The 20,846-nt window shown below is 46.6% G+C and overlaps 1 protein-coding gene across 1 annotated transcript in view; it reads left to right on the top strand.

The window, feature by feature from the left end:
• The first annotated feature begins 19,983 nt into the window (after nucleotides 1–19,983).
• Nucleotides 19,984–20,846, top strand: part of LOC135525684 (tektin-3-like) — a 17,408-nt gene continuing 16,545 nt past the window's right edge. Inside the window, exon 1 of the mRNA XM_064953464.1 lies at nucleotides 19,984–20,544. Within this exon, the coding sequence (XP_064809536.1) occupies nucleotides 19,984–20,544 (561 nt within the window). The remainder of the gene's footprint in view (nucleotides 20,545–20,846) is intronic.

Here is a 20,846-nt window from a genome sequence, read left to right as displayed (position 1 = left end):
GGCATCGTATGACAGAATGACCCCCCACACACAGCATTAGGAATTAGAATACTGATACACAGGCATCGTATGACAGAATGACCCCCCACACACAGCATTAGGAATTAGAATACTGATACACAGGCATCGTATGACAGAATGACCCCCCCCCCCCCCCACACAGTATTAGGAATTAGAATACTGATACACAGGCATCGTATGACAGAATGACCCCCCCCCCACACAGCATTAGGAATTAGAATACTGATACACAGGCATCGTATGACAGAATGACCCCCCCCACACAGCATTAGGAATTAGAATACTGATACACAGGCATCGTATGACAGAATGACCCCCCCCACACAGCATTAGGAATTAGAATACTGATACACAGGCATCGTATGACAGAATGACCCCCCACACAGCATTAGGAATTAGAATACTGATACACAGGCATCGTATGACAGAATGACCCCCCCCCCACAGCATTAGGAATTAGAATACTGATACACAGGCATCGTATGACAGAATGACCCCCCCCACACAGCATTAGGAATTAGAATACTGATACACAGGCATCGTATGACAGAATGACCCCCCCCCCCACAGCATTAGGAATTAGAATACTGATACACAGGCATCGTATGACAGAATGACCCCCCCCCCCACAGCATTAGGAATTAGAATACTGATACACAGGCATCGTATGACAGAATGACCCCCCACACACACAGCATTAGGAATTAGAATACTGATACACAGGCATCGTATGACAGAGTGACCCCCCCCCCACAGCATTAGGAATTAGAATACTGATACACAGGCATCGTATGACAGAATGACCCCCCCCCCCCCCCCAGCATTAGGAATTAGAATACTGATACACAGGCATCGTATGACAGAATGACCCCCACAGCATTAGGAATTAGAATACTGATACACAGGCATCGTATGACAGAATGACCCCCCCCACAGCATTAGGAATTAGAATACTGATACACAGGCATCGTATGACAGAATGACCCCCCCCCCCCCCCACACAGCATTAGGAATTAGAATACTGATACACAGGCATCGTATGACAGAATGACCCCCCCCACAGCATTAGGAATTAGAATACTGATACACAGGCATCGTATGACAGAATGACCCCCCACACAGCATTAGGAATTAGAATACTGATACACAGGCATCGTATGACAGAATGACCCCCCACACAGCATTAGGAATTAGAATACTGATACACAGGCATCGTATGACAGAATGACCCCCCACACAGCATTAGGAATTAGAATACTGATACACAGGCATCGTATGACAGAATGACCCCCCCCCCACAGCATTAGGAATTAGAATACTGATACACAGGCATCGTATGACAGAATGACCCCCCACACAGCATTAGGAATTAGAATACTGATACACAGGCATCGTATGACAGAATGACCCCCCCCCCCCCACACACAGCATTAGGAATTAGAATACTGATACACAGGCATCGTATGACAGAATGACCCCCCCCCCCACACAGCATTAGGAATTAGAATACTGATACACAGGCATCGTATGACAGAATGACCCCCCCCCCACACAGCATTAGGAATTAGAATACTGATACACAGGCATCGTATGACAGAATGACCCCCCCCACAGCATTAGGAATTAGAATACTGATACACAGGCATCGTATGACAGAATGACCCCCCCCACAGCATTAGGAATTAGAATACTGATACACAGGCATCGTATGACAGAATGACCCCCCCCCCACACAGCATTAGGAATTAGAATACTGATACACAGGCATCGTATGACAGAATGACCCCCCCACACACAGCATTAGGAATTAGAATACTGATACACAGGCATCGTATGACAGAATGACCCCCCCACAGCATTAGGAATTAGAATACTGATACACAGGCATCGTATGACAGAATGACCCCCCCCCACACAGCATTAGGAATTAGAATACTGATACACAGGCATCGTATGACAGAATGACCCCCCCCACACAGCATTAGGAATTAGAATACTGATACACAGGCATCGTATGACAGAATGACCCCCCCACACACAGCATTAGGAATTAGAATACTGATACACAGGCATCGTATGACAGAATGACCCCCCCCCCAGCATTAGGAATTAGAATACTGATACACAGGCATCGTATGACAGAATGACCCCCCCACACAGCATTAGGAATTAGAATACTGATACACAGGCATCGTATGACAGAATGACCCCCCCCCCACAGCATTAGGAATTAGAATACTGATACACAGGCATCGTATGACAGAATGACCCCCCACACACAGCATTAGGAATTAGAATACTGATACACAGGCATCGTATGACAGAATGACCCCCCACAGCATTAGGAATTAGAATACTGATACACAGGCATCGTATGACAGAATGACCCCCCCCACACAGCATTAGGAATTAGAATACTGATACACAGGCATCATATGACAGAATGACCCCCCCCCACCACACACAGCATTAGGAATTAGAATACTGATACACAGGCATCGTATGACAGAATGACCCCCCCACAGCATTAGGAATTAGAATACTGATACACAGGCATCGTATGACAGAATGACCCCCCCCCCCACACACAGCATTAGGAATTAGAATACTGATACACAGGCATCGTATGACAGAATGACCCCCCACACAGCATTAGGAATTAGAATACTGATACACAGGCATCGTATGACAGAATGACCCCCCCCCACAGCATTAGGAATTAGAATACTGATACACAGGCATCGTATGACAGAATGACCCCCCCACAGCATTAGGAATTAGAATACTGATACACAGGCATCGTATGACAGAATGACCCCCCCCACAGCATTAGGAATTAGAATACTGATACACAGGCATCGTATGACAGAATGACCCCCCCACAGCATTAGGAATTAGAATACTGATACACAGGCATCGTATGACAGAATGACCCCCCCCACAGCATTAGGAATTAGAATACTGATACACAGGCATCGTATGACAGAATGACCCCCCCACACACAGCATTAGGAATTAGAATACTGATACACAGGCATCGTATGACAGAATGACCCCCCCCACACAGCATTAGGAATTAGAATACTGATACACAGGCATCGTATGACAGAATGACCCCCCACAGCATTAGGAATTAGAATACTGATACACAGGCATCGTATGACAGAATGACCCCCCCCCCACAGCATTAGGAATTAGAATACTGATACACAGGCATCGTATGACAGAATGACCCCCCCCACAGCATTAGGAATTAGAATACTGATACACAGGCATCGTATGACAGAATGACCCCCACACAGCATTAGGAATTAGAATACTGATACACAGGCATCGTATGACAGAATGACCCCCCCACAGCATTAGGAATTAGAATACTGATACACAGGCATCGTATGACAGAATGACCCCCCACAGCATTAGGAATTAGAATACTGACACAGCATTAGGAATTAGAATAATACTGATACACAGGCATCGTATGACAGAATGACCCCCCCACAGCATTAGGAATTAGAATACTGATACACAGGCATCGTATGACAGAATGACCCCCCCAGCATTAGGAATTAGAATACTGATACACAGGCATCGTATGACAGAATGACCCCCCCCCCAGCATTAGGAATTAGAATACTGATACACAGGCATCGTATGACAGAATGACCCCCCCCCCCACACAGCATTAGGAATTAGAATACTGATACACAGGCATCGTATGACAGAATGACCCCCCCCCACAGCATTAGGAATTAGAATACTGATACACAGGCATCGTATGACAGAATGACCCCCCCCCCACACAGCATTAGGAATTAGAATACTGATACACAGGCATCGTATGACAGAATGACCCCCCACAGCATTAGGAATTAGAATACTGATACACAGGCATCGTATGACAGAATGACCCCCCCCCACAGCATTAGGAATTAGAATACTGATACACAGGCATCGTATGACAGAATGACCCCCCCCCACAGCATTAGGAATTAGAATACTGATACACAGGCATCGTATGACAGAATGACCCCCCCCCATTAGGAATTAGAATACCACACACACCCCCCCACACAGCATTAGGAATTAGAATACTGATACACAGGCATCGTATGACAGAATGACCCCCCCCCCACAGCATTAGGAATTAGAATACTGATACACAGGCATCGTATGACAGAATGACCCCCCCCCCCACAGCATTAGGAATTAGAATACTGATACACAGGCATCGTATGACAGAATGACCCCCCCCCCCCCACACAGCATTAGGAATTAGAATACTGATACACAGGCATCGTATGACAGAATGACCCCCACACAGCATTAGGAATTAGAATACTGATACACAGGCATCGTATGACAGAATGACCCCCCCCACACAGCATTAGGAATTAGAATACTGATACACAGGCATCGTATGACAGAATGACCCCCCACACAGCATTAGGAATTAGAATACTGATACACAGGCATCGTATGACAGAATGACCCCCCCCACACAGCATTAGGAATTAGAATACTGATACACAGGCATCGTATGACAGAATGACCCCCCCCACAGCATTAGGAATTAGAATACTGATACACAGGCATCGTATGACAGAATGACCCCCCCACACACAGCATTAGGAATTAGAATACTGATACACAGGCATCGTATGACAGAATGACCCCCCCCCCCCCCACACAGCATTAGGAATTAGAATACTGATACACAGGCATCGTATGACAGAATGACCCCCCCACACAGCATTAGGAATTAGAATACTGATACACAGGCATCGTATGACAGAATGACCCCCCCCCCCACACACAGCATTAGGAATTAGAATACTGATACACAGGCATCGTATGACAGAATGACCCCCCCACACAGCATTAGGAATTAGAATACTGATACACAGGCATCGTATGACAGAATGACCCCCCCACACAGCATTAGGAATTAGAATACTGATACACAGGCATCGTATGACAGAATGACCCCCCCCCCCCCCACAGCATTAGGAATTAGAATACTGATACACAGGCATCGTATGACAGAATGACCCCCCCCCACACAGCAGCATTAGGAATTAGAATACTGATACACAGGCATCGTATGACAGAATGACCCCCCCCACACACAGCATTAGGAATTAGAATACTGATACACAGGCATCGTATGACAGAATGACCCCCCCACAGCATTAGGAATTAGAATACTGATACACAGGCATCGTATGACAGAATGACCCCCCCCCCCACACACAGCATTAGGAATTAGAATACTGATACACAGGCATCGTATGACAGAATGACCCCCCCCCACAGCATTAGGAATTAGAATACTGATACACAGGCATCGTATGACAGAATGACCCCCCCCCCACACACAGCATTAGGAATTAGAATACTGATACACAGGCATCGTATGACAGAATGACCCCCCCACACAGCATTAGGAATTAGAATACTGATACACAGGCATCGTATGACAGAATGACCCCCCCACACAGCATTAGGAATTAGAATACTGATACACAGGCATCGTATGACAGAATGACCCCCCCACACAGCATTAGGAATTAGAATACTGATACACAGGCATCGTATGACAGAATGACCCCCCCACAGCATTAGGAATTAGAATACTGATACACAGGCATCGTATGACAGAATGACCCCCCCCCACAGCATTAGGAATTAGAATACTGATACACAGGCATCGTATGACAGAATGACCCCCCCCCCACACAGCATTAGGAATTAGAATACTGATACACAGGCATCGTATGACAGAATGACCCCCCCCCCACAGCATTAGGAATTAGAATACTGATACACAGGCATCGTATGACAGAATGACCCCCCCCCCCACACAGCATTAGGAATTAGAATACTGATACACAGGCATCGTATGACAGAATGACCCCCCCCCCCAGCAGCATTAGGAATTAGAATACTGATACACAGGCATCGTATGACAGAATGACCCCCCCCATTAGGAATTAGAATACTGATACACAGGCATCGTATGACAGAATGACCCCCCACACAGCATTAGGAATTAGAATACTGATACACAGGCATCGTATGACAGAATGACCCCCCCCCCCCCCACAGCATTAGGAATTAGAATACTGATACACAGGCATCGTATGACAGAATGACCCCCCCCCCCCACACAGCATTAGGAATTAGAATACTGATACACAGGCATCGTATGACAGAATGACCCCCCCCACACAGCATTAGGAATTAGAATACTGATACACAGGCATCGTATGACAGAATGACCCCCCACAGCATTAGGAATTAGAATACTGATACACAGGCATCGTATGACAGAATGACCCCCCCCCACAGCATTAGGAATTAGAATACTGATACACAGGCATCGTATGACAGAATGACCCCCCCCCCCACACAGCATTATGAATTAGAATACTGATACACAGGCATCGTATGACAGAATGACCCCCCCCACACAGCATTAGGAATTAGAATACTGATACACAGGCATCGTATGACAGAATGACCCCCCCCCCACAGCATTAGGAATTAGAATACTGATACACAGGCATCGTATGACAGAGTGACCCCCCCCACAGCATTAGGAATTAGAATACTGATACACAGGCATCGTATGACAGAATGACCCCCCCACACAGCATTAGGAATTAGAATACTGATACACAGGCATCGTATGACAGAATGACCCCCCCCCAGCATTAGGAATTAGAATACTGATACACAGGCATCGTATGACAGAATGACCCCCCCACACAGCATTAGGAATTAGAATACTGATACACAGGCATCGTATGACAGAATGACCCCCACAGCATTAGGAATTAGAATACTGATACACAGGCATCGTATGACAGAATGACCCCCCCCACACAGCATTAGGAATTAGAATACTGATACACAGGCATCGTATGACAGAATGACCCCCCCCCCCACACAGCATTAGGAATTAGAATACTGATACACAGGCATCGTATGACAGAATGACCCCCCCACACAGCATTAGGAATTAGAATACTGATACACAGGCATCGTATGACAGAATGACCCCACACAGCATTAGGAATTAGAATACTGATACACAGGCATCGTATGACAGAATGACCCCCCCCCCACAGCATTAGGAATTAGAATACTGATACACAGGCATCGTATGACAGAATGACCCCCCCCCCACAGCATTAGGAATTAGAATACTGATACACAGGCATCGTATGACAGAATGACCCCCCCCCCCCACACAGCATTAGGAATTAGAATACTGATACACAGGCATCGTATGACAGAATGACCCCCCCCCCACACAGCATTAGGAATTAGAATACTGATACACAGGCATCGTATGACAGAATGACCCCCCCCCCACACAGCATTAGGAATTAGAATACTGATACACAGGCATCGTATGACAGAATGACCCCCCCCCCCCACACAGCATTAGGAATTAGAATACTGATACACAGGCATCGTATGACAGAATGACCCCCCCCCCCACACAGCATTAGGAATTAGAATACTGATACACAGGCATCGTATGACAGAATGACCCCCCCCACAGCATTAGGAATTAGAATACTGATACACAGGCATCGTATGACAGAATGACCCCCCCACAGCATTAGGAATTAGAATACTGATACACAGGCATCGTATGACAGAATGACCCCCCCCCCCCCCACAGCATTAGGAATTAGAATACTGATACACAGGCATCGTATGACAGAATGACCCCCCCCCCACAGCATTAGGAATTAGAATACTGATACACAGGCATCGTATGACAGAATGACCCCCCCCCACAGCATTAGGAATTAGAATACTGATACACAGGCATCGTATGACAGAATGACCCCCCCCCACACAGCATTAGGAATTAGAATACTGATACACAGGCATCGTATGACAGAATGACCCCCCACACAGCATTAGGAATTAGAATACTGATACACAGGCATCGTATGACAGAATGACCCCCCCACAGCATTAGGAATTAGAATACTGATACACAGGCATCGTATGACAGAATGACCCCCCCCCCCCACACAGCATTAGGAATTAGAATACTGATACACAGGCATCGTATGACAGAATGACCCCCCCCACAGCATTAGGAATTAGAATACTGATACACAGGCATCGTATGACAGAATGACCCCCCCCCCCCACACAGCATTAGGAATTAGAATACTGATACACAGGCATCGTATGACAGAATGACCCCCCCCCCCCCCCACAGCATTAGGAATTAGAATACTGATACACAGGCATCGTATGACAGAATGCCCCCCCCACACACAGCATTAGGAATTAGAATACTGATACACAGGCATCGTATGACAGAATGACCCCCCCACACAGCATTAGGAATTAGAATACTGATACACAGGCATCGTATGACAGAATGACCCCCCCCCCACACAGCATTAGGAATTAGAATACTGATACACAGGCATCGTATGACAGAATGACCCCCCCCCCACAGCATTAGGAATTAGAATACTGATACACAGGCATCGTATGACAGAATGACCCCCCCCCACACAGCATTAGGAATTAGAATACTGATACACAGGCATCGTATGACAGAATGACCCCCACAGCATTAGGAATTAGAATACTGATACACAGGCATCGTATGACAGAATGACCCCCCCCCACCCCACAGCATTAGGAATTAGAATACTGATACATTTACATTTTACATTTAAGTCATTTAGCAGACGCTCTTATCCAGAGCGACTTACAAATTGGTGAATTCACCTTCTGACATCCAGTGGAACAGCCACTTTACAATAGTGCATCTAAGTCATTAAGGGGGGGTGAGAAGGATTACTTATCCTATCCTAGGTATTCCTTGAAGAGGTGGGGTTTCAGGTGTCTCCGGAAGGTGGTGATTGACTCCGCTGTCCTGGCGTCGTGAGGGAGTTTGTTCCACCATTGGGGGGCCAGAGCAGCGAACAGTTTTGACTGGGCTGAGCGGGAACTGTACTTCCTCAATGGTAGGGAGGCGAGCAGGCCAGAGGTGGATGAACGCAGTGCCCTTGCTTGGGTGTAGGGCCTGATCAGAGCCTGGAGGTACTGCGGTGCCGTTCCCCTCACAGCTCCGTAGGCAAGCACCATGGTCTTGTAGCGGATGCGAGCTTCAACTGGAAGCCAGTGGAGAGAGCGGAGGAGCGGGGTGACGTGAGAGAACTTGGGAAGGTTGAACACCAGACGGGCTGCGGCGTTCTGGATGAGTTGTAGGGGTTTAATGGCACAGGCAGGGAGCCCAGCCAACAGCGAGTTGCAGTAATCCAGACGGGAGATGACAAGTGCCTGGATTAGGACCTGCGCCGCTTCCTGTGTGAGGCAGGGTCGTACTCTGCGGATGTTGTAGAGCATGAACCTACAGGAACGGGCCACCGCCATGATGTTGGTTGAGAACGACAGGGTGTTGTCCAGGATCACGCCAAGGTTCTTAGCACTCTGGGAGGAGGACACAATGGAGTTGTCAACCGTGATGGCGAGATCATGGAACGGGCAGTCCTTCCCCGGGAGGAAGAGCAGCTCCGTCTTGCCGAGGTTCAGCTTGAGGTGGTGATCCGTCATCCACACTGATATGTCTGCCAGACATGCAGAGATGCGATTCGCCACCTGGTCATCAGAAGGGGGAAAGGAGAAGATTAATTGTGTGTCGTCTGCATAGCAATGATAGGAGAGACCATGTGAGGTTATGACAGAGCCAAGTGACTTGGTGTATAGCGAGAATAGGAGAGGGCCTAGAACAGAGCCCTGGGGGACACCAGTGGTGAGAGCGCGTGGCGAGGAGACAGATTCTCGCCACGCCACCTGGTAGGAGCGACCTGTCAGGTAGGACGCAATCCAAGCGTGGGCCGCGCCGGAGATGCCCAACTCGGAGAGGGTGGAGAGGAGGATCTGATGGTTCACAGTATCGAAGGCAGCCGATAGGTCTAGAAGGATGAGAGCAGAGGAGAGAGAGTTAGCTTTAGCAGTGCGGAGCGCCTCCGTGATGCAGAGAAGAGCAGTCTCAGTTGAATGACTAGTCTTGAAACCTGACTGATTTGGATCAAGAAGGTCATTCTGAGAGAGATAGAGGGAGAGCTGGCCAAGGACGGCACGTTCAAGAGTTTTGGAGAGAAAAGAAAGAAGGGATACTGGTCTGTAGTTGTTGACATCGGAGGGATCGAGTGTAGGTTTCTTCAGAAGGGGTGCAACTCTCGCTCTCTTGAAGACGGAAGGGACGTAGCCAGCGGTCAGGGATGAGTTGATGAGCGAGGTGAGGTAAGGGAGAAGGTCCCCGGAAATGGTCTGGAGGAGAGAGGAGGGGATAGGGTCGACGGGCAGGTTGTTGGGCGGCCGGCCGTCACAAGAAGCGAGATTTCATCTGGAGAGAGAGGGGAGAAAGAGGTCAGAGCACAGGGTAGGGCAGTGTGAGCAGAACCAGCGGTGTCGTTTGACTTAGCAAACGAGGATCGGATGTCGTCGACCTTCTTTTCAAAATGGTTGACGAAGTCATCTGCAGAGAGGGAGGAGGAGGGGGAGGGGGAGGAGGATTCAGAAGGGAGGAGAAGGTGGCAAAGAGCTTCCTAGGGTTAGAGGCAGATGCTTGGAATTTAGAGTGGTAGAAAGTGGCTTTAGCAGCAGAGACAGAGGAGGAAAATGTAGAGAGGAGGGAGTGAAAGGATGCCAGGTCCGCAGGGCAGGCGGGTTTTCCTCCATTTCCGCTCGGCTGCCCGGAGCTCTGTTCTGTGAGCTCGCAATGAGTCATCGAGCCACGGAGCGGGAGGGGAGGACCGAGCCGGCCTGGAGGATAGGGGACATAGAGAGTCAAAGGATGCAGAAAGGGAAGAGAGGAGGGTTGAGGAGGCAGAGTCAGGAGAAAGGTTGGAGAAGGTATGAGCAGAGGGAAGAGATGAAAGGATGGAAGAGGAAAGAGTAGCGGGGGAGAGAGAGCGAAGGTTGGGACGGCGCGATACCATCCGAGTAGGGGCAGTGTGGGAAGTGTTGGATGAGAGCGAGAGGGAAAAGGATACAAGGTAGTGGTCGGAGACTTGGAGGGGAGTTGCAGTGAGGTTAGTGGAAGAACAGCATCTAGTAAAGATGAGGTCGACGTATTGCCTGCCTTGTGAGTAGGGGGAAGGTGAGAGGGTGAGGTCAAAAGAGGAGAGGAGTGGAAAGAAGGAGGCAGAGAGGAATGAGTCAAAGGTAGACGTGGGGAGGTTAAAGTCGCCCAGGACTGTGAGAGGTGAGCCGTCCTCAGGAAAGGAGCTTATCAAGGCATCAAGCTCATTGATGAACTCTCCGAGGGAACCTGGAGGGCGATAAATGATAAGAATGTTAAGCTTGAAAGGGCTGGTAACTGTGACAGCATGGAATTCAAAGGAGGCGATAGATAGATGGGTAAGGGGAGAGAGAGAATGACCACTTGGGAGAGATGAGGATCCCGGTGCCACCACCCCGCTGACCAGAAGCTCTCGGGGTGTGCGAGAACACGTGGGTGGACGAAGAGAGAGCAGTAGGAGTAGCAGTGTTATCTGTGGTGATCCATGTTTCCGTCAGTGCCAGGAAGTCGAGGGACTGGAGGGAGGCATAGGCTGAGATGAACTCTGCCTTGTTGGCCGCAGATCGGCAGTTCCAGAGGCTACCGGAGACCAGGAACTCCACGTGGGTCGTGCGCGCTGGGACCACCAGATTAGGGTGGCCGCGGCCACGCGGTGTGGAGCGTTTGTATGGTCTGTGCAGAGAGGAGAGAACAGGGATAGATAGACACATAGTTAACAGGGTACAGAAGAGGCTACGCTAATGCAAAGGAGATTGGAATGACAAGTGGACTACACGTCTCGAATGTTCAGAAAGTTAAGCTTACGTAGCAAGAATCTTATTGACTAAAATGATTGAAATGAAACAGTACTGCTGGAGTAGGCTAGCTGGTAGTGGCTGCGATGTTGACACTACACTAATCAAGTCGTTCCGTCGAGTGTAATAGTTTCTACAGTGCTGCTATTCGGGGGCTAGCTGGCTAGCTAGCAAGGTTGATTGCGTTCCGTTACTTAAAAGAACGACAATAGCTGGCTGGCTAACCTAGAAAATCGCTCTAGGCTACACAATTGTCTTAGATACAAAGACGGCTATGTATCTAGCTAGCTACGATCAAACAAAACAAACCGTTGTACTGTAATAGTTACTACGGTGCTGCTATTCAAACAGTAGAAGAACGACAATAGCTGGCCAGCTAACCTAGAAAGCTAACCTAGAAAATCGCTCTAGACTACACAATTGTCTTAGATACAAAGACGGCTATGTAGCTGGCTAGCTACGATCAAACAAATCAAACCGTTGTACTGTAATGAAGTGAAATGAAAATGTGATACTACCTGTGGAACGACGGAATGTTGACCGGGTAGTTGGAGTTCACTTCGGTAGAGGTTGGCTAGCTGTTGGCTAGCTAGCTAGCAGCATTTCCTACGTTAAGGACGACAAATAGCTGGCTAGCTAACCTCGGTAAATTAAGATAATCACTCTAAGTCTACACACTCTAAACTGCACAAATATCTTGGATACGAAGACAACTATGTAGCTAGCTGACACTACGCTAATCGAGTCGTTCAATTGAGTGTAATAGTTACTACAGTGCTAGTGGACAGTGGATGTTAGCTAGCTGCTTAGCTGCTTAGCTAGCTGCTTAGCTAGCTGCTGGGCAGATACGTTAGGACGACGAAATACGATAATTATGCAATTGTCGTTGATACAAGGACGGCTATGTAGCTGGCTAAGAAGAAATTGCTAAGATTAGACAAATCAAACCGTTGTACTATAACGAAATGTAATGAAAAGTTATAAAAAGTTATACTACCTGCGGACCGAAGTGTAGATGCGGCCGCTCGCTCCAACCGGAGCATCGTATGACAGAATGACCCCCCCCCCCCCACACAGTATTAGGAATTAGAATACTGATACACAGGCATCGTATGACAGAATGACCCCCCCACAGCATTAGGAATTAGAATACTGATACACAGGCATCGTATGACAGAATGACCCCCCCCCCACAGCATTAGGAATTAGAATACTGATACACAGGCATCGTATGACAGAATGACCCCCCCCCACACAGCATTAGGAATTAGAATACTGATACACAGGCATCGTATGACAGAATGACCCCCCCCCCACAGCATTAGGAATTAGAATACTGATACACAGGCATCGTATGACAGAATGACCCCCCCCCCACACACACAGCATTAGGAATTAGAATACTGATACACAGGCATCGTATGACAGAATGACCCCCCCCCACACAGCATTAGGAATTAGAATACTGATACACAGGCATCGTATGACAGAATGACCCCCCCCCACACAGCATTAGGAATTAGAATACTGATACACAGGCATCGTATGACAGAATGACCCCCCCACAGCATTAGGAATTAGAATACTGATACACAGGCATCGTATGACAGAATGACCCCCCCCCCACAGCATTAGGAATTAGAATACTGATACACAGGCATCGTATGACAGAATGACCCCCCCCCCCACACAGCATTAGGAATTAGAATACTGATACACAGGCATCGTATGACAGAATGACCCCCCCACACAGCATTAGGAATTAGAATACTGATACACAGGCATCGTATGACAGAATGACCCCCCCCCCACAGCATTAGGAATTAGAATACTGATACACAGGCATCGTATGACAGAATGACCCCCCCCCCCCCACACAGCATTAGGAATTAGAATACTGATACACAGGCATCGTATGACAGAATGACCCCCCCCCCCCACACACAGCATTAGGAATTAGAATACTGATACACAGGCATCGTATGACAGAATGACCCCCCCCACAGCATTAGGAATTAGAATACTGATACACAGGCATCGTATGACAGAATGACCCCCCCCCCCCCCCCACACAGCATTAGGAATTAGAATACTGATACACAGGCATCGTATGACAGAATGACCCCCCCCACACAGCATTAGGAATTAGAATACTGATACACAGGCATCGTATGACAGAATGACCCCCCCCCCCCACACAGCATTAGGAATTAGAATACTGATACACAGGCATCGTATGACAGAATGACCCCCCCCCCCCACAGCATTAGGAATTAGAATACTGATACACAGGCATCGTATGACAGAATGACCCCCCCCCCCCCAGCATTAGGAATTAGAATACTGATACACAGGCATCGTATGACAGAATGACCCCCCCCACACAGCATTAGGAATTAGAATACTGATACACAGGCATCGTATGACAGAATGACCCCCCCCCCCACACAGCATTAGGAATTAGAATACTGATACACAGGCATCGTATGACAGAATGACCCCCCCACACAGCATTAGGAATTAGAATACTGATACACAGGCATCGTATGACAGAATGACCCCCCCCCCCCACAGCATTAGGAATTAGAATACTGATACACAGGCATCGTATGACAGAATGACCCCCCCCCACACAGCATTAGGAATTAGAATACTGATACACAGGCATCGTATGACAGAATGACCCCCCCCCACACAGCATTAGGAATTAGAATACTGATACACAGGCATCGTATGACAGAATGACCCCCCCCCCACAGCATTAGGAATTAGAATACTGATACACAGGCATCGTATGACAGAATGCCCCCCCCACACACAGCATTAGGAATTAGAATACTGATACACAGGCATCGTATGACAGAATGACCCCCCCCACACACAGCATTAGGAATTAGAATACTGATACACAGGCATCGTATGACAGAATGACCCCCCCCACAGCATTAGGAATTAGAATACTGATACACAGGCATCGTATGACAGAATGCCCCCCCACACACAGCATTAGGAATTAGAATACTGATACACAGGCATCGTATGACAGAATGACCCCCCCCCCACACAGCATTAGGAATTAGAATACTGATACACAGGCATCGTATGACAGAATGACCCCCCCCACACAGCATTAGGAATTAGAATACTGATACACAGGCATCGTATGACAGAATGACCCCCCCACACAGCATTAGGAATTAGAATACTGATACACAGGCATCGTATGACAGAATGACCCCCCCACAGCATTAGGAATTAGAATACTGATACACAGGCATCGTATGACAGAATGACCCCCCCACACAGCATTAGGAATTAGAATACTGATACACAGGCATCGTATGACAGAATGATCCCCCCCCCACAGCATTAGGAATTAGAATACTGATACACAGGCATCGTATGACAGAATGACCCCCCCCACAGCATTAGGAATTAGAATACTGATACACAGGCATCGTATGACAGAATGATGCATATGTATTAGCCTGCCATGGCCAGAATAACAACATTAAATAACAACATCTGCATAGTGAGCAGTAACTTACTCATTATTAGTATTATTGTTGTTATTTTTATTGTTGTTTATCATTCCAAATAGTAGTGGTAACAGGTTAGTGGTGGTAGTAGTAGTGGTACGGTTGGTAATGGTAACAGTTTAGTCATGGTGATGGTTGTAGTAGTGGTATGGGTGGTAATGGTAATGATAGCAGTTTAGTGGTGGTGGTGGTAATGATGATGGCGGTTGTAGTAGAAGTGGTATGGGTGGTAATGGTAGTGATAACAGTTTAGTGATGGTGGTGGTGGTAGTAGTGGTATGGGTGGTAATGGTAACAGTTTAGTGATGGTGGTGGTAGTAGTAGTGGTATGGGTGGTAATGGTAGTGATAACAGTTTAGTGATGGTGGTGGTTGTAGTAGTGGTATGGGTGGTAATGGTAATGATAGCAGTTTAGTGGTGGTGGTGGTAATGATGATGGTGGTTGTAGTAGTAGTGGTATGGGTGTTAATGGTAGTGATAACAGTTTAGTGATGGTGGTGGTGGTAGTAGTGGTATGGGTGGTAATGGTAACAGTTTAGTGATGGTGGTGGTGGTAGTAGTGGTATGGGTGGTAATGGTAACATTTTAGTGATGGTGGTGGTAGTAGTAGTGGTATGGGTGGTAAAGGTAGTGATAACAGTTTAGTGATGGTGGTGGTTGTAGTAGTGGTATGGGTGGTAATGGTAACAGTTTAGTGATGGTGGTAGTAGTAGTAGTGGTATGGGGTGGTAATGGTAATGATAACAGTTTAGTGTTGGTGGTGGTAATGATGATGGTGGTGGTAGTAGTGGTGTTATGGGTGGTAATGGTAACAGTTTAGTGATGGTGGTGGTAGTAGTGGTGGTATGGGTGGTAATGGTAACAGTTTAGTCATGGTGGTGGTTGTAGTAGTGGTATGGGTGGTAATGGTAATGATAGCAGTTTAGTGGTGGTGGTGGTAATGATGATGGCGGTTGTAGTAGTAGTGGTATGGGTGGTAATGGTAGTGATAGCAGTTTAGTGATTGTGGTGGTTTTATTAGTGGTATGGGTGGTAATGGTAATGGTAACAGTTTAGTGATGGTGGTGGTGGTAATGATGATGGTGGTTGTAGTAGTGGTATGGGTGGTAATGGTAATGATAACAGTTTAGTGGTGGTGGTGGTGGTAGTAGTAGAGGTATGGGTGGTAATGGTAATGGTAACAGTTTAGTGATGGTGGTGGTAATGATGATGGTGGTTGTAGTAGTAGTGGTATGGGTGGTAATGGTAATGATAACAGTTTAGTGATGGTGGTGGTAATGATGATGGTGGTTGTAGTAGTAGTGGTATGGGTGGTAATGGTAATGATAACAGTTTAGTGATGGTGGTGGTAGTAGTAGTGGTATGGGTGGTAATGGTAATGGTAACAGTTTAGTGGTGATGGTGGTGGTAGTAGTGGTAATGGTAATGATAGAAGTTTAGTGATGGTGGTGGTAGTAGTAGTGGTATGGGTGGTAATGTTAATGGTAACAGTTTAGTGATGGTGTTGGTAGTAGTAGTGGTATGGGTGGTAATGGTAATGGTAACAGTTTATTGATGGTGGTGGTAGTAGTAGTGGTATGGGTGGTAATGGTAATGATAACAGTTTAGTGGTGGTGGTGGTGGTAGTAGTAGAGGTATGGGTGGGTCCTGTGTGGCTCAGTCGGTAGAGCATGGCGCTTGCAACGCCAAGCGTCGTGGGTTCGTTTCCCACTGGGGCCACCCATATGCAAAAGTAGTGGCCCCAGCCGACTTGTAAGTCGCTTTGGACAAAAGCGTCTGCTAAATGGGATATATTATTATTATTATATGATAACAGTTTAGTGGAGGTGGTGGTAATGATGAAGGTGGTTGTAGTAGTAGTGGTACGGGTAGGTAATGTTAACAGTTTTGTGATGGTGGTGGTGGTAGTGGTATGGGTGGTAATGGTAACAGTTTAGTGATGGTGGTAGTAATGATGATGGTAGTTGTAGTAGTAGTGGTACGGGTGGTAATGATAGCAGTTTAGTGATGGTGGTGGTTGTAGTAGTGGTATGGGTGGTAATGGTAACAGTTTATTGATGGTGGTGGTTGTAGTAGTGGTATGGGTGGTAATGGTAGCAGTTTAGTGATGGTGGTGGTAATGATGAAGGTGGTTGTAGTAGTAGAGGTATGGGTGGTAATGGTAATGATAGCAGTTTAGTGATGGTGGTGGTAATGATGATGGTGGTTGTAGTAGTAGAGGTATGGGTGGTAATGGTAATGATAACAGTTTAGTGATGGTGGTAGTAGTGGTATGGGAGGTAATAGTAATGATAGCAGTTTAGTGGTGGTGGTGGTAATGATGATGGTGGTTGTAGTAGTAGTGGTATGGGTGGTAATGTTAATGATAGCAGTTTAGTGATGGTAGTAGTAATGATGAAGGTGGTTGTAGTAGTAGTGGTATGGGTGGTATGGTAATTGTAACAGTTTAGTGATGGTGGTGGTAATGATGATGGTGGTTGTAGTAGTAGAGGTATGGGTGGTAATGGTAATGATAACAGTTTAGTGATGGTGGTAGTAGTGGTATGGGTGTTAATGGTAATGATAGCAGTTTAGTGGTGGTGGTGGTAATGATGATGGTGGTTGTAGTAGTAGTGGTATGGGTGGTAATGGTAATGATAGCAGTTTAGTGATGGTGGTAGTTGTAGTGGTAATGATGATGGTGGTTGTAGTAGTAGAGGTATGGGTGGTAATGGTAATAATAACAGTTTAGTGATGGTGGTTGTAGTAGTAGTGGTATGGGTAGTAATGGTAATGATAACAGTTTAGTGATGGTGGTGTTGGTAGTAGTGGTATGGGTGGTAATGGTAATAACAGTTTAGTGATGGTGGTGGTGGTAATGATGATGGTGGTTGTAGTAGTGGTATGGGTGGTAATGGTAATGATAACAGTTTAGTGGTGGTGGTGGTGGTGGTAATGATGAAGGTGGTTGTAGTAGTAGTGGTATGGGTGGTAGTGATGACAGTTTAGTGATGGTGGTGGTGGTAGTAGTGGTATGGGTGGTAATGGTAGTGATAACAGTTTAGTGATGGTGGTGGTAGTAGTAGTGGTATGGGTGGTAATGGTAACAGTTTAATGATGGTGGTGGTAATGATGATGGTGGTTGTAGTAGTAGTGGTATGGGTGGTAATGGTAATGATAGCAGTTTAGTGGTGGTAGTTGTAGTAATGATGATGGTGGTTGTGGTAGTAGAGGTATGGGTGGTAATGGTAATGATAACAGTTTAGTAGTGGTGGTGGTGGTGGTGGTAGTAGTGGTATGGGTGGTAATGATAACAGTTTAGTGGTGGTGGTGGTAATGATGATGGTGGTTGTAGTAGTAGAGGTATGGGTGGTAATGGTAGTGATAACAGTTTAGTAGAGGTGGTGGTAATGATGATTGTGGTTGTAGTAGTAGTATGGGTGGTAGTGATAACAGTTTAGTGATGGTGGTGGTAGTAGAGGTATGGGTGGTAATGGTAACAGTTTAGTGGTGGTGGTGGTGGTAATGATGATGGTGGTTGTAGTAGTAGGGGTATGGGTGGTAATGGTAATGATAACAGTTTAGTGATGGTGGTGGTAATGATGGTGGAGGTGGTAGTAGTAGTGGTATGGGTGGTAATGGTAATGATAACAGTTTAGTGATGGTGGTAGCAGTGGTATGGGTGGTAATGGTAATGATAACAGTTTAGTGGTGGTGGTGGTAATGATGATTGTGGTTGTAGTGGTAGTGGTATGGGTGGTAATGGTAATGATAACAGTTTAGTGGTGGTGGTGGTAATGATGATGGTGGTTGTAGTAGTAGTGGTATGGGTGGTATTGGTAATGTTAACAGTTTAGTGATGGTGGTGGTGGTAGTGGTATGGGTGGTAATGGTAACAGTTTAGTGATGGTAGTAGTAGTCGTAGTAATGATGATGGTTGTTGTAGTATTGATATAAAGGTAATGATAGTGGTAATGATAACAGTTTAGTGATGGTAGTAGTAGTCGTAGTAATGATGATGGTGGTTGTAGTATTGATATAAAGGTAATGATAGTAGTAATGATAACAGTTTAGTGATGGTAGTAGTAGTCGTAGTAATGACGATGGTGGTTGTAGTATTGATATAAAGGAGAAGATGACCGTTATTTAGTTATAAGTCAGTTATAGTTTAATTTGACATGGTTAGATTATTATATTGATTACATTTCTACTATTGACTGTTACCATTTTATTTTTTGTATTTAATTGTTGTATTATTATTTTCTACCATTTTATATTGTTATTTGTTTATTGTTTATAATTCTATTACAATGTATATTTGTTGTTGCTTTGGCAATATTGACACAATGTTTTTCACGCCAATAAAGCAGCTAGAATTTGAAAATCATTCCTAAGTTCTGTAATTGGTTTTCTACGGGCCTCCAGCAGTTCTATCACGATGTCACAATGACCCCGTCATAAACCAGGAGTCATCAGGTTATAAAACAACAGTGTTCGGGGCTCAAGGCTGTCTGTCACCACGAGCGGCCGGACAGCAGGTCGCACCCGTGTTCACTCAGGATCTCCTGCACGGATGGAAGTCTACGGATCCTTGCGACCTTGTTCCTCTGGATTCTTACCGAGCCTGACCACCATGAGAGACAGCTACAAGGGCTTCACTGCCACGCAGCTTCAGCCACAGCAAGTCAGCTTCGACCTAACGGGAAGCGGGAAGTCCAAACCCAGGCTGGTCTCTGTTCAGCGGAAATCCACGGAGCCGTTCGAGACCCATTGGGGAGGGGAACAGCTCATTAGGATGCCGCCTCTCAAACCGAACCCGGTGGCCATGTGTCAGATCACCCGGGAAGATTGGCTGCGCGCCAACAACGTAAACTACCGGCGCTTGGAGAGCAGCAGACGGCAAGCGGAAAGCTTCTGGCGCGAGACCTCCCGGTTGATCCAGAGTAAAGAGCAGCTTACGCGGCGAACGCAGTCTGACAGCTCCCGGTGGATCGGTGAACGGATAACGGAAATCTCGTTCTGGCGGAGCGAGCTGGGGTTCGAGCTCGAGCAGCTTCTCCGGGACACGGAGAGGCTACGTCAGGTCAAGTTTCGGTTGGACAGGGCCTTAAAGGAGACCGACGGACCACTGCAGGTGAGAGAGTGACAGAAAGATGATTGATAACAATGAATTAGATCATTTATCAATTGATTGATTAGGATTTTCTGAGGATAATGAGATAATACGGTGATGGGTGTCTTGGCATCTTATTCTTTAACGTTTTTATTACAATTCCGGTTTGAAAAGACCTGTGTTCTGTAAGATAATGGAAGAGCTGGTTATGCTGTAGAACTAGTAGCCGCAGTAAATATACAACTTGGTCTGTATTCAAAATTACACGTAGAATTCCCTATATATACTAGTGTACCAGCCCAAATAAGGAATCGGTTGTTATT

Source organism: Oncorhynchus masou, chromosome 5, assembly GCF_036934945.1.
Source record: "Oncorhynchus masou masou isolate Uvic2021 chromosome 5, UVic_Omas_1.1, whole genome shotgun sequence".
NCBI lineage: Eukaryota > Metazoa > Chordata > Actinopteri > Salmoniformes > Salmonidae > Oncorhynchus > Oncorhynchus masou.
This window is presented reverse-complemented; position numbering and strand designations above follow the sequence as displayed.